Source organism: Salarias fasciatus, chromosome 22 (assembly GCF_902148845.1).
Source record: "Salarias fasciatus chromosome 22, fSalaFa1.1, whole genome shotgun sequence".
NCBI classification, from domain to species: Eukaryota; Metazoa; Chordata; class Actinopteri; order Blenniiformes; family Blenniidae; genus Salarias; species Salarias fasciatus.
Window position 1 is genome coordinate 19513787 of NC_043765.1, and position 24567 is coordinate 19538353.

The 24567-nt window shown below is 43.6% G+C and overlaps 1 protein-coding gene across 6 annotated transcripts in view; it reads right to left on the minus strand.

Annotated features, from left to right (window-relative positions):
* Positions 1–3440: 3440 nt before the first annotated feature.
* elmo1 (engulfment and cell motility 1 (ced-12 homolog, C. elegans)) overlaps positions 3441–24567 on the minus strand; it is a 100324-nt gene continuing 79197 nt past the window's right edge. For all 6 annotated transcript variants that reach the window (XM_030121346.1, XM_030121344.1, XM_030121345.1 and 3 more), the window contains 6 exons: positions 14102–14265; positions 11639–11751; positions 8127–8234; positions 7702–7784; positions 5355–5432; positions 3441–5024 (listed from right to left, as the gene is read on the minus strand). In XM_030121346.1, the coding sequence (XP_029977206.1) occupies positions 4824–5024; positions 5355–5432; positions 7702–7784; positions 8127–8234; positions 11639–11751; positions 14102–14265 (747 nt within the window). In that variant the 3' untranslated portion in view covers positions 3441–4823. The remainder of the gene's footprint in view (positions 5025–5354; positions 5433–7701; positions 7785–8126; positions 8235–11638; positions 11752–14101; positions 14266–24567) is intronic.

Here is a 24567-nt window from a genome sequence, read left to right on the forward strand (position 1 = left end):
GAATAATAATGCACAAAGTGTGTGGATCAGTCCAGCAGTCAATCAGAGTAACAGGGCTCCTCTCTGCAGCCTCTGATGGGTCCACATTGGACAAATGTCTTCAGTAACGAGAGACTACGAGACAGCGAGCCAAGAAAACAAGTCAATACGAACGTCGAGCAGGAAAACTTAGAATAGCTCACACAGTTTTTCTCTGCCCTTTAGCAGCTATTCTGGCACCATTAGATTTGTGATTTGCTCGGGTAAGATGACATTTTGTCGATAACGCCCTCGGGGAGAGACTGAATTATGGCAGCAGATTTGATAATAAAAGTATATCTTTTGTGTTAGCACTGGTCTCACCCTTAATCCCGCATCCTGCTCTAAAGACGTTTTGATGATGCAGGAAAGTCTCCTGACCCGTGTGTGATAGAATAGAAATAGAGAAAAGAAACAGAAGCAGCGCTGCAGCAACAAAAGCACATGATCTACCACAGGCATCGCTTTTCTCCTAAAGAACTACTAACACAAACATGCTTCCTGAGTTTGATTCAGGACCAGGCTCATCCACAGTCGCTGTATATTTGGAGCTGAATTGAATTTTATGTGATGCTTATTCTTCCAGGGCTGGAAACCCCCCCCCCCCCCCCCACAGCTACCTGAGCTCTGAATCATCCGCTGAGTGCACTGTCAATACTTTAATGGGGACTATTTTGTTTTTGTGTTTGTCGGGACTGACCCTTAAACACTAGCAAGAGGATGCTAACGAGTGCAGGAGGCAGATGAGTCTGGACTCAGTGCCAAGCAGTGTGTGCGTGTGTGTGTGTGTGTGTGTGTGTGTGTGTGAGAGCATGCTTGCCCTTGTAATCATTTATTTCAAATTTCTGCCTTAATCTGATTTGATTAGTGTGCCCTGCTGGACGAGTGCAGGAGCTGCACCCTGCTGGCCGCAGCACTCCGGCGGCTGTCGCGCACTCTGCATGGAGTCTTTTGAGAACTTGTAATGAGGCCAGCCGAGTCCTTTTCACTCCTACATGGGCGGATATGGATGAAAAAAAAAAAAAAAAAACCACAAACACACTCACATATAACACACAAACTTTGCAAAGAGTACCTCCTTGAATCAAGGTAATATGTGCGGGTGGATGAAAAGTCACTTTCAATCAGTTCTGAAAGACTTTCACTACAAAAAAAGAACTCCTCGCCTTCAGCAGTAGGGTAGTAATGTAAAGATCCCCCGGTTTAAGGCCTGTTTGGGCCACAGGTGCTTAATTTGATTAGTTTGCAGGTTGAATGTGACTCATAGTTAGCTTCTACTGACTCTAATCTATTCATATAAAGTCATGTTGAAGATGGATTCAAATCTTCCTGAGTTGAATGGAAGTCGTGCAAAGTTTCATACAGATCTTGGTAAAACAAATAAACAAAGTTCTCAAGTAATTCTCCAGCCGTCATCCGTCTTCTACACCCCCTCCATCCAATTTAGGGTTTGCTGGAAGCCGGATAGACAAACACAGGCGCACGCTTTTTGTAGGTAAATCAGAGAAATGGTAGATATGAGAACGTTGTTGCCGTGCTGCGACGGTGCCACCCACTTCACCAACGCGCCAGCCAAGTGATTGATTTCACAATTCCCACTTTCTGTGCAGCAAGACCAAGCTTATGTTCTGCTCGGTTTTTTTTGTTTGTTTTTTTTAACTTCAGCTCAGTCATTGTGGTCATTAATGCATGAGTGTCAATAAATCTCCCACACAATTTACACTGACACAAAAAAATAGCACATAACAATTCAGACAGCATGAGCGTGGAGCTGCACAGTGGTGCAGCGTTTACCTCCTATAGAATATCTTAGACACAAGTCTAGGATGAGCTTATTTGCATGTTTTGGGGTTTTTTTTTGGCAGGGTTTCCTTCCAATGTAGCAAAACAGGTTAATTGGTGGCTAAAATTGATCTGCTCTTGAATCCTAAATTGGATAAAGTGAATTGAAATATCAAAAATATGTGTGATTGTGAGACAGAATATTGCTTGTTTGAGTTGAAATAGATGGCTGACTTCTTCTGTTTATTCTTCATGCCATTTTGTTTGGAGCATCATCCTGGTGCTTATTGTCGCTCATATTTCAACTTAATCGTGACACAAACTTTCATCTTTGCCTTGACATCCTCTGTGCCCGTCTCGATTAGCTCTCCTCTTCCAGACCTTCATCAGATCCAGTGAGTAATCCACTCCCCAGACTGGCTCAGCGCTGCCTCCCCTCCCAGGAAGGAGGCCATTAACCGTGTGACTGTTTAAACAGCAGCATGCTGCGTGTGAGCGAGAGACGGGGCGACTGCATCAAACACAGGGTGGTCTCGCCAAGGGTGGGGGGGGGGTGGGGGGGACGTTTCCCTTCCTCACCCATGAGACGGCGAGGCAGATGCTGCTCGGCGCCGACTTACATTTCTAATGAGCGCGAGCGTCGGTATCCATTAGTGCATGAGCAATTCTCTCTAAAGAGAGGGAGCTCGGCGGAGGATCCTGGGTGGCAGATAAAGCCGTGAAGCAAGAAATGGTGTCACACCCGGAGGAGTAGAGTACTGCCACGACCTGTGTGCGGGGGAATAAATATCCTGTGACACAGCCGGGCATGTAATGGGAAATCCAGGCACCAAAACCAAGGACGCACTAAGTAAAGTGAGATAAGAGATTCCAAGTGAAAAGAAGTGGTCCTAAATCATGAATTTAAAAAAAAAAGAAAAGAAAGAATAACTCATCTCTCCTCTCAACATGATTAATATCAGATTTTACTTTGATGGATTTGAAAATAATTACAGCTTGGAATCCAAATACTGCTTCATTTACTTAAAATGTAGAGGTACGGAGCTGTGAACCAAATTATTACTACTACCGTTTCAAAAAGCACTTTCTGTCCACTTCAGCATGTCAGAAAAAATTAATGGGGAGATTTATGCTGAAAAACTTTACTTTAATAAGGTAAGCATTTTCTGTGAAGGGAAAGAAGGAGACGTTGAACATCTTTATTCCCGGCCTGCCGAGGCTCCTGCCACATTTGATGCGACTTTGGCTGCAGCGGCTCAGAAGGTTTCAGCGAGCTCAAGTTGACAGATGAACCTGGAGTTTATAAAGACCGTGGAGGTGGGTTAGAATTTGTTCCTCTCTGCATGACAACTCCCACTCACCCAGCCATGAGGCACGATTTCCCTCTTTGTTCCCTCAGACTGAATGATTGCAGGGGTTCATAATGGTTTCTAATGCGGCCGCGTTCAAAGACTGAAAGCGCAGGAATATTCATATTTATTGAACCGATTCACTTCGATATCTGTTGGAGCTAACTGTTTGAAAATCAGATGATAATTTTGATCAAGTTTAACCTTTCAATGTGACATTAATAAAATAACAATGATCTTTTAGTGTGTGGTTTATGAATGATGAAAAAAGGAAACAACAAGAAGAAGCAGTTACAGTTCTTAAACCTTTAATGTAAACAGCAGTTTTGAGGGGCTTTGAAAAAATTCTAAAGAAAAAACATCTGAAGGCATTAAATAGGAAGGGGAAAATATATAAATCATACTAGAAATAACAACCATGATCTGTTTTTTTAAATTAAAAAAATACATAAACTCTCAATTTTGTGGCCATTATTGTCCTAAACACACACAAAAAAGTCAACTTCCCTTGACCAGATACTACCTTACATTTGATAATACCAACTACTTGGCAGTTTCACAATTTTAAAAAAAATCACTAAATCATGATCATCTTACAAATGATAAACCAAAGAGATCAAATATTGCTTAGGAATGTTGTGTACAGCAGTGTTTACAACAAAGAGAGACTCAAATGAGGGAGAAGACAAGTGTGTGTTTGACCGCGTGTGTGTTTCACAATGGTGGTGTGTTTACACTGGTTTTATGGCGAAGCCACGGTGTAGGTGTACAATAAGCAATAAGCAGCGGCGCGATAAGAACATTAATATTCGAAGGAGAGGCATTTTACTGTTGTACAGTGCCTGCATTTTGAGGAATCGACTTAATTCTAACAGTCTTCAGCATACATGAAGCAGGACAGAGGAACACGGGACTATTTTCGAGAAACGTCAGTCTTAAAACGCAACTCTGCCTCTTGGAAAACGTTTAGCTGCCACAAATACTGTAAGTGTGAATGTGACAGGAGAAAAAAAAAAAAAACACTGGGAAGTTGACCCCCAAAATGAAAGAAGAAAGAAAGAAAAACGATCCCTTTTTCCCTCTTTTGAACAACACAACCATCATCCTGACCCCTGCACACGGCATCCCTTTCCACGAGAACCCTGAGCAAAAAATAATAAACATAAAAAAGGGACATCTAGGAAGCTGAATTAAGAAGGATTTCTAAAGCATTTGTCTACAACAATGTTGGAGCAATGTGACGGTCGAGGTCCTCGACCGAGAAGGAGTGGAGGTTTAGAAACATCAGACACAGGAGGAAGAAGAAGAAGGTGACGAAGAAGAAGAAGAAGAAAGAGACGCAGGAGGACCAACAAACAGGCCAAACAAACACTTCCTGTTTCCTGATCGCCATGGCAACTTGAAAAAAATCCACATCGGTCCCTCAAGTGCGACATTTATGTTAATATGCACAATTTTCTCTCTTATAAAGGTGTAGCTAGAAGCAAGAGGAAAATAGTTTAGTAAATCCTGTTTTTTTTCCTTTCAATCACAGTTCTTTTTTCTTTTTTTTTTTTTTCAGAATAACATACGGTTTTATGTGTGTTTCTTCCAGTTTATAAGAAAAAAGGGATTGGTCCAGTGAATACAGTAGGTGTGGGGGGCTGTTCGGGTGGGCCTTGTGGGCTCGTACGTCTAGTTACAGTCATAGACAAAGTCATAGTTGCTAGGTTCTTTGGGAATCGGGGGCGGGGCCTCGGGAATCTGGATGTTCTCTAGATCCAAGAGGCGGAGCTTCATCTCCATGGAGAGCAGGGTGTCCATGTCAGATTTGGTGTAATCGCTGGTCATCTCCTTACCCAGGAGGGCGTTGAGACCGTCCGTCCACACGCAGTACTGCAGAGGGACGGACAGATTGAAAACATAATGAACCGGTCGCCGTGTGAAAACGGTGAGAACAGAACTCTCTAATTCATTCAAATGAGATCCCAACTGTTCCCAGACTTGGAAAGAGGCCGGTTGAGAAATGAATGTGAAACAAATGTAATCATACAGTGAGAAGAACGGTTCTTTCTATGTGGTCCAAAACGGAGAAAACGTAAACTTGGTGTAGTGACAATTTTTAAACACAACACAAAAGTCTCTATGTGGAATGCTGTATATAAATTTTTCTCAAGTTCAGTCCGACACTGTCAACAGCTGCAAGGTCGACCACCGTCGTCTTACCTCATGCTTGTCAGGAGCAATAAAGTTTAAATATTCGTCGGACTCATAGAGGACAGAGAAGGCCAGCTCTAACACCTCCTGTGGAGAGACGGAGCGAAACGGCGTGCAGGAGGTGGGGCAGAAAGGGGGGGGGAAAGAGAAAAAGGGTGAAAGAAGAAATAACAGGTGAGATTTATGATGCCGTTCAGCTGTAATCTTCCTCATCACAATCTATCAAATCAGCTTTAAGCAAAATATTTTATTTTGTAAAACGCAAGTAAGCTGAGAAGTGCAGAGGCATGGAACACTTGCAGGTATGCTCCTTTGAAATTCCCTGTGGTCGACTATAGAAAACGATTTGGATGGCATACGTGGACAGACTTGATACGCGGCCAGATTTGTATACACGGAAGCGATTCATTAAATATGTGCTCGCACTCTGCGTGAAATTAGCAGCTGCTTTACTGAGGCAGCAGGTAATTGAGACCAAATCCTCGGAGCATTTTGCGAGGCTGTTCGGAGGGGAGATTTGTCTCAGCTCAGAAGTTCAGGGAAGAAAAGCTTCAGTAGCGCTGAAACAGACACTTCTCTCAGCTCTGAAAGGCTCCTTTAATGTAAACATCGTCACAGACTCACACTGACTGCAGAGCCGCTGATGGCTGGACCGTTTTTTGTCTTCATTTGTTAAAAACTGAGTTTTGGTTAACTTCATTAATGCCTGTGTCGAAACAGCTTCCAAATTTCACTCTGTGGCATAATGTAAAGCAGTAGCTCAGTGATTTCCCAAAATTTCCTCACAATCTTCAGTCTTTGGATTAAACTTAAATATCTCAACTATTATTTCAAAGAGGTGAGCAAACTAAACTACACAGAGCCATTTAAATGAAATGCTTCAAGAGAGAAAAGCTGAATAAAGCTGGGATTACTCAGAGAAGTCAGATAACAGCACTTTTAGAAAGTGGAGTGTAATCCTCAGTGTTTTTGATAACTTCACTTCTTCCTTTGATTTCAGATGATTGAATAAGAGCAGTGTCATAATTTGTCTGCTCTACTTTTCTATTGAAACAATAATTAAGTGCTTCTTCCCTGTAGAGGAGCTGTGTCAGCCATGACTCCAGCTTCAATAAAACACTGCTAATCTAATTTTCTCTTTCCTGCAACAGCCGTATTTCAATATGGCTGCGCAGATCTGCACCTGCTCTTTAGATGCAGAGGATTTTCCACGCCAATATGGCCCACCGCAAATTGCACGGGCATTAGCGAATCCAGCAGAACATGCAATCAACCATGCTTATCAAACGTCCTACTCATTTGTGCCTGAAATGCTCGTACATAAAGCCGAGAGGTGCTCTTCAGAAATGAGATGCAAAATGAGGCCGAGCTGACAGGTAAATGGCTTTTCCAGGTCGGCGCAGCTGTTTTCTAAATAACACGAGTCTGGAGACACGGAGGGTGCCAGAAAAGAGGAAACCGTAAGTATACGCTTACGAGAAACATTGGAAATGGAAATGTTTGCTATGATTATCCTTGGAGGGATTTGCGAGGATTTCAGACGCTTTATTATTCCCCACAAACAGCGCACACACACACACACACACACACACACACACGCCCGCTTCGCTCTGCAGCCCGGAGAGGTGACTTTGTCCGGCCTCGTAACGGCGATGAGTGATGAAACGCGCTCGGTGCTCTTCGTTCACAAGGTTGGGACGGTTCCTGCTCGACGGCCCGCAGACCCCCCTCAGGTCGTCCTCCCAGACCCGCGCTTATCAACAAGGTAATAAAAGAGACGGAGCGGGGAGGAGGCGCGCTCCTTTGTCTTGGAGGCCAGTTATTCAAGATCCAATATATCACAGTCCCGTGGGTGGGGAGGGAAGGTCTGCAGAGGGAAAGTGTGGAAAGAGGAGGAGCCGGAGTGTACACAGATTACTGACAAGATGGCTCTTTCATCCCCGTTAAGGCGCCTCTGCCTCTACTTGGCACTATCAGATCTGAGAAGAGAAGACGTGAACGTGGCTCTCGGTGGCGCTGACGCGAGTCTGGTTTGCGGTTCAAAGGGGCATTCTGTAATTTATTCATGCTACGCCGATGAATGTGCGTCTCGCTGAGCAACGCACTGAATCGCAAGTTATTGTGTTATTTCCCAAAGCGAAATTATGTAACTGAAAATTATGTTATGTAACTCGCACGCACCCAGAGACACGTTCTCTTGCCCGGGTACACACCCACCCACCCACCCGCATGTATACATTATGTGCGCGCACACACACACACACACACACACACACACACACACACACACACACACACACACACACACACACACACACACACACACACACACACACACACACACACACACACACACCTTGTTTTGCTTCAGGGCTCCCTTCTCCTTCATGTGAGGACAGTCTTTGCCGGTGATAACAGCTTTGATATCAGCCACAGGCACTGCAGAGAGGACGGCAGTGAGTTCACAACAAACAACAACAACATCCCAGTGACAACTGTCTCATCAGACGGGTGCCATTTTATCCAAGTGATTAGAAATGTTAAATTCTCTCTGTACTGGATTGTTTGCAAGGTCAACAAGTGGATCTGATGGCAACACTGACTATAAAATCCAACAGTTTGTATCAGTGACAGCTGCTTGACGCTGTTTATGCAATGCTCTGCAGCCACCACACATGGGTCTTCAGATATTTTATAGAAGATGGAAAAAAATAAAAAAGATAATCCACAGTCAGACACAACACTGAGTTAATGCAACAAGTAATAACGGGTTCCACTCACGTTTGTCCTGTAGAGAGTCGTGTGGCACCTCGCCCTGCGGGCTCTCCTCCAGATCTCCATAGTGCAGGACTTTATGATTCGGAGACAAACGGCAATACCAAAATTTATCTGGAAGCAAACGACAAGAAATAAAAGAAGACGATTGGTTGGAGTGGTGAAATAAGTAGCGGCTTGTAAATAGCATCATATGGGGATGGATTTACATGAGTCATCGACCAGAGAGAAAATTTATCGTGGCAGGAAAAAGAAGAGAGAGAAAAAAAAAAGCCTTGAGGAAAATCCACAGATGGGCCATAATGCTCTCCATGAGGGAGGGCTCCTGACTGGCCTCCAATTATTTCCAGCAGTGATTCAACAATAACATATTGTCAAGTTTAGATCAAGGTAGGACAAGCTGTTTTTTTTTTTTCGATTCTAACTCAAATGAGGCAAAGTGAACTCCGGAGAGATTTTATTATATTTTGAACAGGAACGACAGCTCAAATATGCACCAGGTTCTTTGATGTGAAGTGTTTTATTCTAAAGAATTAAGTTTACCTCTGTTTATGAGGCAACCAAACACAAAATATTATAAAGATCTCACTGAAAAGACGCCTCTACTCAGTCTTTATCGTCTCGGGACTGTTCTCAAGAGCAATCCTCCATCACCGGAGGCCTGTAAATATCAGTCGCATCTGTAAAATGCCAGTGAAACGGCCTCCGAGGCCAGCCTGATGTTCCTTAGTGGTTTCCTTGCCAAGGTGGGCTTTGACTGCGCTGGCAGTGAGCGGGCGCAGATTGGGGAGGTCTTACTGGCGAACGCACAGTCCAAATCCTAATTGCAGAAAATAGACAGTTGGTTCTGCCAAGCTGGTGCAGAGTGGCAGCGATCCACAGGGAGCAGAAAGCGATCGGCGTGGAGGATGTGAGGGGAGGAGACGCAATCAACTGATCAGCTACACTAAAACACCGCCTGATTTGTGTCTGCCTGCAGGAACTTATGCTCCTCCTTTGGCTCTGACAGGTTGTGAATCTATTTAATTTAATTCCCCGATGGATGATGGAATGAATCAGGATGAGGCCGTTTTTTTTTTTTTTTCCATTTTACTTCTGAGCGAGCATTGTATTACCGCAAAATGCACCAGAAGTGCTGTTAATGGTGGGATCTTGCACTTTTAAAGACCAGCAGCTCGATCTTCCAAACTTCCTGAACTTTCAGAGCTCATCTTGTAATGTGGAAAGTGGATTCATCTCAGCTGAAGTCAGCTAAATTAATATTTGATGTGAACTTTGTGCAAACTGTGGGGCTTTGAAACAAGACATACAAGATGCTGTGAGAGGGAGTGGGAGGACGATGGCACATTTTATATAGATATATAAAAAAAAAAAAAAGGCATCACAGTGGAACGAGATTTAAGATGTGGAACCAATAAGGATGTGAAAAGTTTATCAAAGCACATAGAAAAAGTGAAAGTTAGGCTAATAAACCACGCTTCAGTTTACATGCACACCCCTTTGTCATGATTTAGTATCTCATTATTGGAACATCGACTCATTGTTGGACTTCTTTTATGCTCGCTCGGCCTCCTTAAGGTCAGCGTGAGACGGTGCTCTTCACATTTTAAACGCAGAGAACAAAAGACGGGCGCAGCAGCAGAGACATGCATGGATGGTGATCTAAACAACAGGAAAAAGCTGAAGGTGGAAGCGAATTTGTGAAGATGATACTTGCACTTTATTCACTTGCAATGAAGGATGTAAAAGAAATTGAAAGAAGAGCATTGAGAATGTGAGGCGGATGTTGCAGGATGCTTGCATGATGCTCAAGGTTTTAATAGATGAATGAGTTCCAGAAGTTTTGTAATGGATTTATTAAAGGAAATTAAAGTTTCAGTGTTTAAATCGAGTGCTTGTGACTGTATTTATACGTGCATCTTCACCTCCTCCAACAGGCTCTCCAGGATCTCACAGGTAATAAGCAGGATGCGGTAATATGAGCCCATTCACAACACGTACTGTAGCTCCACGAAAGCCAGACAAGCATAAATCAGACGAGCACAAGCAGCGAAGACGATCAGACACTTAATCTGGTTGACGGGTTGCACCTGAGCAGCTGCCCGACAAAATCTTTTCAGCCGAAACTCCTTTCATTCCCCCCACTGTCTGCGTTTCTTTCCAGCTCCTCTATTTCTCTAATCCAGCTTTGACAACATCTGGATGACAGCTGCCAAGACGACTCCCGATCAGGCTTTAAAATGCCAGAGTACATCGACGCAGAGAGAGGAAGGAGAAGAAGAAAAAAAAACAAAAACAAAAGACGCCATATTTTGCTCAGTTTGATTTCACTTATTGGACAGTGTAGTTCCAGCAGGGCAGCTGATGACAGTAATACCATCAGAGCAAAACAACCTCCTCACCTCAGCTTGTCACCAGCTGCTTTGTTTCGTGTTTTTATATATGTAGACAGAGGAAAAAAGTGGTGACGTGAAAGTGCGAGAGGGAGGACAGGAGACTGAAGGGATCAGGCCGCCAGCAGATTAAATCCTCTGTGACTGAGCAGCGGTGCATTATACAAGCTGAACACTGCCGCTGCTGCGTCTCTTTCCCCCCCTCGCTCACTGTTGCTTACTCACTTTCATTCTTGTGGCAGCGACTGTGAAATAAGATTTCAGGCGAACACGCTCCTATCTAAGTTGGCTGCAAGAGTTTCAATTTCGATTCGGCTTCCTCTCCATTGTGTCACCGAGAGGGAAGAAAATTAAAACACAAACTGAACGGAATTAAAAGAGCGGACTGGATGTGTGAGCAGAGTTTCTTCACAAAACCTGGCTTCAAGAGAGCAGTTTGATTTCTTAAACAACCTTATAAGCAAACACTACATCTCCTGAACATTCCAGCCAATACGTCTCTCTCGTGTTACTTTCAGCCGGCGACACGCCGCCTTGTCATTTTTACCACACCCTGCGTACAGCAGAGCCCGAGGTTACTGCAGTCTGCCCGTCTCTGATTCCTCTTCTCAAAGCTTTTCGCTAGAATTTATCCAGACGAGTGTGTCAAAATGCGTTGTTATGGCTCTTTTGGCTCCATGTACCTTTGCACACCTTGGATTAGCATATGTGGACAATGTGTGTGTGTGTGTGTGTGCATCTACATGTCGAAGGAGACTGATGTGAAATGCGTATGCATTAAAAGAGGCCGTGTGTCACGATGCAACTCTGCCTCAGAGGCGTAGAGATCTCAGACAGCAGCGGCTCCACAGCAGTGGAAAAGCATCAAAGATCTCCTATGTGAGGAAAAAGAAAACAAAATCCCCGTGGGGCTTTTGTAGAGAACAGAGAATGAGGTGATGATGAAAACGTAATGAAGCAGGGACACGAGGGAGGAAACTCAACAACAGTCCTGCTGGACGGAGAGGAGGGAGCGCTGAATTTCAGTGCTTATGATCTACGGATGACGGCCACATGAAGCTGGGCGTGTGTGTGTGTGTGTGTGTGTGTGTGTGTGTGTGTGTGTGTGTGCGCTTCGTGTCTCACCTTGCCTCCTGCGACTGCTGATTTTCCTGAAGCAGGTTCCCTCACATAACCTGTTGAGCCTCTGCTGTTTGATCAGCTCCATGATCTCTGGTTGGATCTTTTCTCTTAGCTCCCTGCAGAACAACAAACACGCATTATTGGTTTAGCAGAATTACATCAGTTCTCTTAACGACGGCCACGGCGAGGCGGTGCCAGGAGGCCACGGGACGGCACAGGACAGCAAAAACACAGCTGAATTATTTCATGTGCCGGCGGAGTGTAATATTCATGTGAGGGAGGAAAAGCCCACGGATCGAGACCGTCAGGTGGAAACTTTCACACGTGTGCGCAGATGTGTCAGCTGGCGTCTCGTCGGGATGATCAGCGGGAATCCGTGCTGCTACATCCTCTGCTGGAATCGCTGTCATTTATTCATGCGTCTCCATGTATGTGCGCTCCATCCGAACGCCGGGCACACGGCAACCAGGCGCCATGAATTATGCACATTATCTGCCCGAGCAGAGCTGCTTCCCCTCATTATTACAACCCTCACTCCTTCAAGTCAGCATTCATTCTTTTCGTTGTGCAAATATCAGCGACATTAACCAAATTTCAACCGCATCAGTCTTTGGTTTTTAACGTTATCTTACACTCCACGCACGCCTTCCCGATCACATTTTCGTCCTCATTTCTCTCCTTCGGGCTCATCCACTCTTGTCTCCTCTCATTTGTCTCCCTCCTCGCCTGTGTTTCCCTCATTGCCGATTCCGGTCATTACATTGATCTGCGGTCAGACATCCATCCTGACGTCTTTAAAGAAACAGCCAGCGAGGAAGGCGTGGATCGCTCCGGGCAGGACGGATGGATGGATGGATGGATGGATGGATGGCCGGAGCTCGGCTTCTCCACCTCCATCCCTCCGACTGCGGGTGGGCCGGCCAGGTGAGACTCCTCTCCCTTTAGATGACTCCGCTATTTTGTTTTCAGAGGGAGCCCACTTTGGTTTCCATATTGAATTGATTCTCTCTCTGCCTGTGGCATAAAAATCACAGATAATTGAAGAGTTCTCCTGCTAAATCGCCGCATATCGGGGGTTTAAGTGATGAAGGGGAGCAAAGCGCTAACCTTGTGTGAATTTATAAACCGTGTTTAAGTGAAATATAGCAGAGCACAGGTTTAAAAAAAAAAACTGAATCGATAATGAATTAATCTCAGCCACTTTTCATCCTAATTATCGGGGGACTGCATTAAGTTTAAGCTACGTATTAGCTTTTTTTTTTGGTTTTTTTTTTTGGAAGTGCTTTCACTGCAGTTCCGACTTGATTTACTGCATGAATTCTTTATGTGAGGCTGATTTTGTTTTTAGGGGCGTAAGCATCTTTCTATGAATAGAAAACTTTCCACATGGCAGAGAACGCGGAAAGAAAAAGTGCACCGAACTCTGCTAAGAGCAGACAAAACGGTATAAAGCGTCCTTCAGCTCAGGCATTCTGGGAAAGAGACGGCTTTGATCTGAAGCCGCGAAGACGTCTCTTCACCTTCTTCTAAAGTCAGTCTCCACAAAAAGTGGAAAATGGAAAAGCTGTATCAAACAGCTGTATTAAGAATGACAGGATTTCGTTAAATCTATGGCGAGGCATACGCTGTTGGTGTTTAGAAGTTATGACTTAACAGTATTGATTAGGAAAAAGTCCAACCTTTAAGAGTCAGTCTGCGATGTTGTGTTTTGTAGAATAAAAAGCAACTGAAACCAAGTGTTTTATACACATTTCTAAACCTACTAAATTACAAATTGAAGAAAAAAAACCCATTAAATTAGAAATCAACAACTTACTCTGTAGTTTTTAACAGTTTCAGTGAATCGCGTGTCTTCAAAAGCGACACGACTTGTTTTCACTCCCCCTCTATCCACTGCAATTAATTGGTTGTGAAGTTTGTTCCGATATTCAATATTTAAAAAGCCCTTGGCTCAACATTGATCGCTGTTCAAAGGCACGAGCTCTCCCGGTGGAACGATTTCTCAATAGCGCTACCTACTCCATCAAGCGCAGGCAGGACAAAACAATGTTCTCCATTACAAGGTTCCCGTCCGCGATCAGTCAATGAATGATCTATTACGGAGCGGCTCTCCATTCGTAATGAGCTGAAGGAGGTCATTAATGGAGTATTCACTGGGAATGCCATTGGTGGGAAATTTCAAATGAATGCATGTTTTCGATCAAAAGACGGAAGCGCAGGTGCAACCTGCTCCAATCCGATTCTTTAACAAATGCAAAGGACACAGAGAAAGAAAGAGAAAAAAGCTATTATAATCATGTTAAGCACCACAGTCCTTTCAGCAGATGCAAATTAAACTCCTGTGCAGGTCCAGGCAGTTCATCAAGAGATGGAGGAGATCTGCAATTTCCATTTGTTCCTTCAAGTCTGCATGGAATGGGTTTCAGTGCTTTAATATTGGAACGGCGTCGTGATCGCAGCACTTACAAGATGGGGCGGGACTGAAAGTCTTCCTGATTCATCCTCTCGGACTGGCGTATCTTCAGGATCTCGGTGTAGCTCAGGTTCTGCAGGCGACTCTTGAACTGGTCCAGGGAATTAGGCTTGAGAGTGAGCGCTCGCATGATCTGCTCCCTCACCACCTGCATTACCTGTGTGGCAGAACAGAGAGGGACGGGGGCGTCATCACAGTGTATTAAAGGTCAATCCCCGACCAAATAAACTTCCATGCGTTTACCAAAAGGATAAATGACGGATTGTTTTTGAAAAACAACAGGAACTAATCCCATAAAGGAAGAACGCAAAGCAGAACAATTCAGCACTGACTCGTCAAGAGTCAGACTCTGTATCATACATCAGGGAAAAGCATGACAGAACCTGCCTATAATACCCACCTAGCTAATACCATTAGTTTGGCAGTGGCTGCAAAAGCATGACATGAGTGCTGTTCCAAGTCATCAATCCTGCTCAAGGGTTTTTTTTTGTTTTTTTTTTTGAGTTCAACAGAAGCAACAATACAAAAGGGAAGCACTCAGCAACATCACATAAAACACATCATGCATGCCTGAATCAATTAGCTTAGAGCATATGCCTCCGTGTCAGGAGGCGCAGACACACACACACACACACACACACATAGCTCCTGCATCTGCAGCAAAGACAAGTGGAAATCTGCATCGACACACACTGAAGACCAGAGCTTTGAGCTTCGAATGGCAGAACCTGTCATTCACAAATCAAATTGCAGATTGTCTTACATTTGTGCAAACAACAAAGTGAGGGAATTGGTATGTTAATGTGAAAGGTTTTACAAGTAAAATGGCACAAAGCAATACGCAGCGATCAGCAAGGCCCGCGGAGGATTGCAAATTTTACACATCTGTTACTTGACACAAGAAGCAGCTCAGAACTACAACTCCAAATGTCTGTAAGAGCTGTATAAACCTGGTTCTGCTCCCCAGGTGCTGGTTGACATGAAGCTGACACTTGACCTGCACTGATCTTGTCAACATTATATTTGCATATCAGAGCGGGGACATCGGGGGTTCGCAGCCTTTCTTAAAAGCAGTCTGCGAGGCTCTGGGGAAATAAAAGTGCTATGTATAATATACACAAGAGAAAAATGTGCATCAAATTTTAAAAAATAGAACCTTCACAGAAAAAAAGAATGACATCGTGTTGTGTGAGATGGGACTGTGGGAGGAATTAAAAAAAGAAAATGTAAAGAAACATACCCTTCCATGACTTGTTTCATTGTTTTTTTGCTTGTTGCTTTCAATAAAGAAAGATAAAAAAAAGGAAGGGAATTTGTCTCTGACAGATTATTTTTTTGTTTTACAGTATTGAAAAGTCTGATCATTCCATTGAGGAACCTGCATTTGTGGGATGAGCAGCGAGTGGCTGAATCTTTGTTTGCTTCCATCCCCACAGTTGTCTCTCACTACTTCAGTTGTTGAACAGTTTAATTGGAGAACTTGTAAAATGATCAATATGTCTTCTGTCATCAAATTCAGCAAATAAGCATCAACAATGAAGATTTTTGAAAATTTTCAATGAGTGCAACTAACGTAATTAATAAAAAAAAAAAAAAACAAAAAGAAAAAAATATTTTCCTGTGCATTCATTTCTCAAGAAACATTGAGCAGAAACTTAACAATCGAGCTAAAATTCCCTTAGTTTTAGTTGGAAAAGCACAAGCAGACCATGTAAGTAAAGATCGCCACATTACGCTCCAACTGTGACGAGAAAAATGAAAATCCCTTCATACTCCCTGACATCTAACATGGAGTCTCTGGAAAATCACTCCTTAGCTGAAATATTCATTGACAGCTGCTTCGATTTAGCTTTTGTACGCTTTGTTCTCTTATTTTTGACTAATTTAAACACTGATACAACCCAAATGTATATTCTTTTTGTGAAGGTACTCAGCCAATTTCTCAAAGCAAACTGAATTGCTAATGCACAGGCATAAAAAAAAAAATAAAGTCATCCTGTAAAACAGACTTGTCTCAGTGAGCTGGTGTTGAAGTAGGCCTTGTAAATCCCACTGATACACAGAGTGTAATATCTGGCTATAAAAATAAACTTCACTTGGCTCCTCAACATTTGTCTGGCCGGGCAGAGCCGTTCCGCTTATTGCAGATGATGTGACGGCAAGCATGACAAGCAGCCCTAATTATGGATCAACCTTGTTAGCTGCCGCCCGTGGGCCTGCAGATGCTGATTCACAGGATCAAATCATGCCAGGGTGACAGAGGGAAATAAACTGTCTTCTTCTCTCTTTGAATTTCTTTCCATTGTCTTTTCTTCACTTGATCAAAGGCCTGAAGGACGGGCTCCCGTTTTCCAGCGTCTGCCGCCAAGTTACCTCTATTTATAGAGGAGATAATCCTGATGTGAACTTATAGATACCCAAAAGATGAAAATATTTTTAGATATTTGTTTTCCAGTGCCATTTGGATTGTATCTGGGCTCTTCAATCTCAAGAACCATGCCAAAACCCAACCAAGATCCCAAGTACAGTCTTATGTAATGTTTTTTTTTTTCCCTGTTTGTTTTCACTGCAAGGGTATTACTCATCAACATATAACCTCTGGACGTTCACTAGTCGCTCCGAGCCAGGGGTGAGAGCATTAAAAATAGATGATTTGAGTCTCTAAAAATGAAACATGCAAAGCTTTAACCTCAATCCAAAAGAAGGAATTCGAGACAACACAGACGCTTGAAGATAATCCTCTGGAATCGGCAGGATTCTCTGTGTGGAAATGCAGTAAGAAGACATTTGGACTCAAAGTCCCCCCTTTTGGGGAGTTGATGCTGCATATCAGCAGTGCCAGGAAAAGGAATTAACCCATTTCTAATTCGAGATCTGATATGGTCTGGCAGTAATACTTTGGTGTTAAGCTTTTACTACAAAAAAAAAGACAGCAAAAAGTCATTTTGTAACTGATAATGGATTTCAATCTACAGATTAGGGAAACATGTTTGGGGGCAGTAATCATAGCATAATTCCAACCTAATGTGGGCACTGAGCTGACCCTCAAGCACAAAGAAGGAGACAACTACAGAAAAAAAGGAGGGTCATAAAGTCGCATAGATACAAGTGACAGTTGAGATTTAAAATAAGTCTTAATCCATATAAAAAAAAGTGTTCCCCTTGTGGTATCTGTTGTGATCCAAAGCTAACCGGAGCTGAAGACGATGTGAAGCATCAGTGAGTCAGCAATACTACATCCTTCAAACAACCCTCCACTCAGCAGGGCTGAAGCTGAGATCAGGATCTTAAAACAACTTAAAAAAAAACAAAAACAAAACACATCTGTCCACATCTGCTAAATTCTATCCGAAATAATTCTGATGGATAAGAAGCGAGCCATCAGAGGCGTAATGAGCTCTCCAGGGGGCTCGAGCTGTATTAATTAGTGTCATTCGTTAAAGTCCCTTCAGTCAGAGTCACGCAGGGCCGCTTTGTGACTTCCTCTCTGAGTGTTGCTGCTCTGCAGTGGCGCCACACAGTAGGCAAAAGGTAAAAGCCAGCAATAAAATGTCCTTTCCTGTCCTCTGTCCGTCCCTCTCTCAGCCGAAAGAGCGAGGAACACATTTTATGCTTACTTTTATGGCGTGGATCTCATCTCCATGAAGAATATATTTTATTCAAACGCCCATCTGCGATTCCTTGCAGTGGGTCCGTCATATTTTCATCGGGAGAACCAGATGTCGCACGAACAACAGATTTATAACTGACTTTTAAGCTTCACCTTCATCTGTCCCGCCTTCCCCCCAATATACTGAAAAACGCTCACGCATGTGGGGGGGGCTGCCAATGCTTACAATCACGCTAAGAGAGATTTATCACTCCCGCTCGCTGCCTTTAATCACATCTTCATGGAGTCGACCATAAATATTTTGCACATGCCCTTTAATTCTTAATAGTTAAGTCCAAAAAAAATATTTATCGTCCCATTAAGATTACAAATGGTGTGTCACAGTTGATTAAAAAAAAAAAGAAAAAAAAACATTCCCATAAGAAACTGATCATAAATAACGGAAAGAAACATATGCGGTGTAGTGGTTAGCAGTCTTTCCCACAGCAAAAATAAACTCTGATTCTTGAATTAGGTTTTTGTGTGTAGTTTGCATGTTCTTCCTGAGTGTTTGGTTTTTTTTTTTTCTTCCACTGAGACTTAACGTTAGATGAAGCCATACAGAAGACGGACGGATGGATGGTGCTCAATATCATTTTTAAGAGCATTGCACACTGCCGATCGTAAACAAAAAACAAGTCCCGAAGTTGCTCCCTGAAGTCAGAAAACTTCAAGGAGTTTTTTTCTCTCCCTCTCTTTTTTTTTTTTTTTTTTTTTTACGGGCAGATGTCTTTGTCGCCTGCAGCTCGCTATCTAACCTAATCCCGCTCTCGGGAGACCGACTGCCATCCGGGCCTGGCGTTTCGGCAGCGCCGTCCCAGGGGAACGTTCATTAATATGCCTTGTTTGCAGTCATGTCTCCGACAGGAAAACAATCGCGCTGGCCCATGTGGCTGCTCTCATGCTAATTAACACCGCGAATATTCATCACATTTAATACGAACACATGGTCCTTTCACAACGGGCCGGGGTGGGGTCGCGGGGCACAATGAATATTTTATCTCCATCCTTCGCCGCTGCTGATTGCTCAGAGAGCACCTTGGCAGAGGTGAGATGACGTCAGTGCGGAGACAAACTTTGCAGGCTGAGCTCGCTGGCGGGATAAATTTAGGAGTGTGCTGGCATCTTCCCTGCGATCCCCGAGATTATCTCAGCGCAGGATTGTTCATCTTGTGCTCCGCTTCTTGTTGTCAAATCCAAGATTTATCACTTCCATCTTGTTCACCTTTATTTTGGTCTCTCTTGAAGTTTCCCCTAATCTCTTCCAGACAACAGGACGTCGTTCTCTCCTGCAGATTCTTTCAAGGACGAGTGAAGACAGCGAGGCGAGAGTCGGCAGCAGTAATTAAAATCCGTCCCGAGAGTCGCCGAGCACACGTAATGAAGAGGTCGCCGCCGACCGGCCTCCTACCTCTTCCCTGGATTCAGTCTCTCCTAAAAACAGGACACTTCCTTCCTCTCGGTGCGGCGGTGCCATCCATCATCAGCAACGCGGAAGCCGTGACAAATTACCGTCCCACTCTCTCGCTGACCAATCGACTGTTGCCGCCGCTCCATTTACCTAAGAGGACGCTAATGACACCATTTACCAGCTGTCAGTCAAGCGCCCGGCCCGCCACTCAAGTCCGTGTGTCGAAATCTGGAGATTGTTCTGGAGAAACACTTTAGTGGGCAAATAACAAGGCGGTAATCACAGAATAATGACTTTGCTGATAACTCCCTGAAAGCAATCGAAAACTCAATTTCACATGCTGATAATGGGACGGAGCGATGCTACCGCGGCAGACAAAACACACATGCTCGCACGAATACAAAAGGAGTCTGCACAGGCTTGTGAAAGTAAAAATTCAGGCATCTACTACACTCACATTTTCAAACCAGAAACAGGAAAAAAAAAACAGAGAATAAAAGGAGTCCATCTTCCTGCTATTGAAATGGTAATTACATTTCCGTTCCCCGCCGCTGTTCCATGATCAGCTGATAATTATCTGCTTCAAAGTAAACCATGAGATGATTCAAAACCGAAAACAATGCCAGAGAGAGGGAGACATGAAAGGATACCTGCCTCTTATCATGCAGCGCAGACAGAGGGATGTGACAGATTGTGCTAAACTTAAAATCGATTAATGATGCATTGACGAAAAAAACAAAAAAAAAACAAAAGCAAAAATGTTTTTGAAGCTGCTCGAGATAAAACAAAAACGTCAACGTTTTGGTGTAAGATTTATGAATGCAATACGTCTCGAGCCAAAGCCGTCATCATAGCAGAGCAATAATATACATTACTGTAAAGGCATTACAGGATTAAAAGACGAGATTCTATTTGTGTTGAATGAATAGTAACAAGTACTGCTTCCTCATGCAGACATTGTTTCCTTCTGCTCTCTGTTTATGAAATGATAGTGACACTAATCTTTGCCAATAATACCAACTGTGCTGTTTTTTTTCTTTTTACTCTTCCTCACCCTGCGGTCTGAGCGAGAGGACATTTGGGAAGGCACAATAAAACACACTCCTCTATCTGACAGGCAAAAGACGGCACAAACGTCAAAGTTTCACTTTGCTCTCAACACACTGGTGTCGCTTCAAACGCCTCCCGCAGCCCAGGAAACGCCAACAACTTCAGCTGAAGTGAGCACTGGCGTTACTCCGCGTGTGGGCCAGCAATGATATAAAGCGTTAATGTGAAACTGCTACAGCTGCAGCACTTGATGGCGAAACTGAGAATGCAGTGACAATTACTAGAATTTAATTGAGCTTGTTACCTGATTTTAAACACAAAGCTGCTGTTTTTCTCTGTCCCGTCTGAGCAGTTGAGGACTCGGCTAATGTGTTGCAGCGACAACACTGGTTGTGTCTCGTAAGAGAGCAATAGAGCTGTTACAAAGCACTTCAACAGGAGGTTTAAGATTATGTTTTTTTACAAAACAACACTAATCAATGGGAAACTGCTAAATGGGTCCAAATTACTTCATTTATAAATCATCAAGGTATATTAATGATATGAAAGGAGACAGTCGAAGTGACACTTAATAGACAGAGGATGCTTAATTCACGAAAGTAGTGAACCAGATTATCAGATTATATTTAAACTGCATCTTATTGATAGGACTCCTTTAGCAAACTTTGTCACGGTAGCATATTTAATCTGCTCTCAGCAAGTAAGTGCACAGGCACCACATCCATCCATTAGAGTTACAAGCACGTGTCTGCGACCCAACGGCACATAAGTAGTCCTCATATCTGGATGGTTCAATAAAACAAAACAGAGTGGCAAGGAGTAAATGTAACTTTGAAGTGGAGTGAGAAGCAGCTCTTCTCTCTACGTGAAGTGTTATCTGGGGTCCCTGTGACTGCATCACTGCACCTCAGACTGTACTCTAGGTATAAACACTGTCCGTAAGCCTGGTCTTACAGTATGCCAACTCGCCAAAAAAGAAAAAAAAGCTCCATGTAGTTTCCATGCACAGGAACCACCTCCAAAGACCCTCCTGCATCAGCTCTATTCTTCCTCCCTCATGAGTGATGCAGGGCTGACACCGGCTGTTGCTGCTGGCTGTTGTTGTTGCCATATTTAGAGGGCCAGCACTGCATGCCGAGACAAACTGTCACAGGGGCTCTTTCTCAACAGCTCAGCTCCCCGTGAGGTGAGGCGCAGCCCATATGGACGACTGGAGAGGAGAGTCGCTCGGGAAATCGTCGCTTACTATAAGCCTGTCAAGAAACGCTGATGAAAGCCGAGCTCTGACCTTGGCTTGTGTTACCGCATTGCATTAATTACTTTTAAATTATGACACAGTTGTTGCAGGAAACGTGAACATTCTGTAATAATTGTCCCGGAGGGATGAGTAAATTGTTGTGATTAAATATCTATTCAAGGACATAAAAACAGGTATTATTTCATTATATGAGATAACGCAGTCGGGACCAACGCTTGAGTGCTTGAGTGCTACTTTTGTGCCATTGAAGTTGTCTGGGAAAACTAAATCACCTAACTTCTCCATGAATAATGCACACAACTCCCATTTAGCGGAGATACAAGGTTTTTACACCGAAAGTGCAAGTTCAGACAGAGCAAGGTCATTTCTGCCTCTGCAACGAGTGATTCTCACTACAACATGCAACGTTTGGGATGATTGGATTACTAAGCACAGAGAGGGCAAAATGAATGACTCATGCAAAGTGCCTGCAGTTATGCATGCAACTCTAGTTTCTCATTCTACTGGGACTTGAATAAAAAAAAAAAAAAAAGACAAGCACAAAAATAAGGAAGCTAAATTTATGAAGGCGGTTAGAACCTAGTATATGACTGGACTCCGTAACAAATGACAGAAAGCTCTTGATTGGCAACAGACCATGCTGCATTTGGCTGACCAACACCGTCACTGAGCCATTTATCCAATGACACACATTGTGCTTTTTATGGTCGGGTCTCACTTCTCCAGCCAGAAGTTAATAGTCCATGTAGTCCAATGTAAACGGGCGCGTCTCTTAATCCTGCCTTTGAATTCATTCACATATTTTTCTATTTTAATGTGTGTTAAATGTAATAAACTAATTAGGGATGGTTTTTGACTCAGTTCAGCTCTGGTCTTGTCAGATTATGAGGTGGAGAACAGCAGATAGAGAACCTGAGGAACAGACATCTGTGCTCGTCTTCTCCTGATTCAAGAAACGATGCACTGAAACTGGATTATTATTTGGTACTGATGACCCCGCTTAGCATAAATCCACAAGCCACACACATAGGAGAGCCTTTAAGGGGACATGCACACACCAATATATATGAACAGAGATGTAAATAAATGGGTAGAGGCGTATTTTAGTAAACCAAAAGACTTAAAATCTGAAGTTAAGTCGTCTTTCTCCCTGCTGAGAATAGACAACAGTATCATTATCTCGATACACAACAAAACAAAATGTTAGCTCTGCATCTCTGCTCATGCAGCTCTGATGGTTTGATGCTAATGACTGATGATCTCTCTGGTCTGATTAGCGAGCTTAGCTTTGGTGTGCTGATGTGAGTGGGCTAACGCTGCCAGAGATGAGAGATCCCCCTTAGGCACACGCACAAAGACACACTCATGAAAAACTAATGCACGGGAATGGAAGAAGAAAAACACAAGGCCTTGTACTGAAACCCAGCTGAGCAGTCACACTGTACTCTTCTTACACACACACACAACAGAAAAAAAAAAAAAAAAAAAAAAAAGGACACAAACACAAATTCATAAAATCCTACACGGTCCTAGCAAGCCTCAAAATCGCAAATACACCAATTTGTTGAGGCGCACGCACAAGCACACCGATGCACTGTCCGAGCGTGCCTCCATGTGTGCAAAAACAATAAAGCAAACCTTGTTAAGGGAGTGGGAGGTGAGGCAGCCAGGCAGAAAGATATAAATAGCCTGTCTGAATTCAACAATAGAGGGGGAGCGGGTGAGGGGGGGTGGGGGGTGGTGGTGTTCGAGACACGAGCACGAGGTGGACAAAAAGGACAGAAGGAAAAAACAGTGTGTAATTTAAGGTAGAAAAAGGGGAACGGAAACGTGGGCGACGAGCACGGTATATGAAATCTGCAGGTCTCCACGCAGGAGACGAAACGCGGGGAGTGGGGGAGGTGCAGGTTTGTCGTGGCCTCATGGATGCAAAGCAGGACAGCGGCAGCCACGGTCGCTGGCGTGAAGGCGGCGTGTACCGAGCTCTCGCCAACTGTCCCGAGCAGCTTCCTGGAATCTAAATGTGGCGTCCGCCCAAAAACTTTTGGCACCTGCGCTCGCGCCATTACTGTCAAATCACTCCGGACTCTAGGTGCAATCTCCCATTTCATTAATCGAGCACGCATGCATGTTGGCCTTCTGGCAAACTGGAGGAACCGTCTCCTTACTAAAGAGCAGGGCCTGAAATCATTTGCATTAATTTGCATTAAGTGTCCTTAATTGATTTGCAGCCTTAAATGAATCTGAAATAGGAGGTTCATGCTGCTTCTTAATAGTGTTACATGTTAGCCGAGTAATGACTGATTTGCGGCGGTGGATGAGAGGGTCGCTGGGCTGCGGCGGCCCGGCTTTGTGAGGATTGCCACATGAATAATCCCACATGGGGCAGGTTGGTCTTCGACATGGATGAACAAAGCAGATTATCTACTCTTCTCCATGTCATCAAAAGGCAGCGACGAAGATCCCAAGTCCAGAAAGGGTATTTTTACTTCTATGCTTGCCTCATTTATTTGATATCCTGTCTCGACCGGGCTCGCGGTCCCTCACTCACGGCCCATTCGGACCAATCACTGGTGAAGACGACCGTGTGTTGTTTCAGGACTGGAGGCAGCATTACGGGCCTGTTTTTGCCAGTGATCGAGAACAAGAAATACACTTGTTTGCTCCCTTGCTGAGAATTAGATGAGAAGATTGATTTCATTTTCTGATCCATCTGTTCAGCCTGAAACTAGATCCAGGACACATTCAGCAGGAAGCATGGCACTGCCAAGTAGTGGTGCAGCTGTCTGGTTTAACAGAGACAAAAAAAAAATCACAATGGTTATTATTTAACCTTGATTTTTACATTATTAACAAAAATAGATTAAATCTCTGAAGTGCAGACAGGAAGAGATGAAGCTTGTTATTCATTGATTAGCTGTAGCAGGAGAACTAATTTGATCTGACTCCTATTAGTGTACTCTTCTTAAATAAAGATATCTTTTGGCTAATCAATCAAATATCTATTGTTAAAGGTCCTGAAGTAGTGAGGAATGTCTGTATTAGACTCGAAAACCCTGAGGTAATGGGATAAAAAGGAGAAACCCAAATC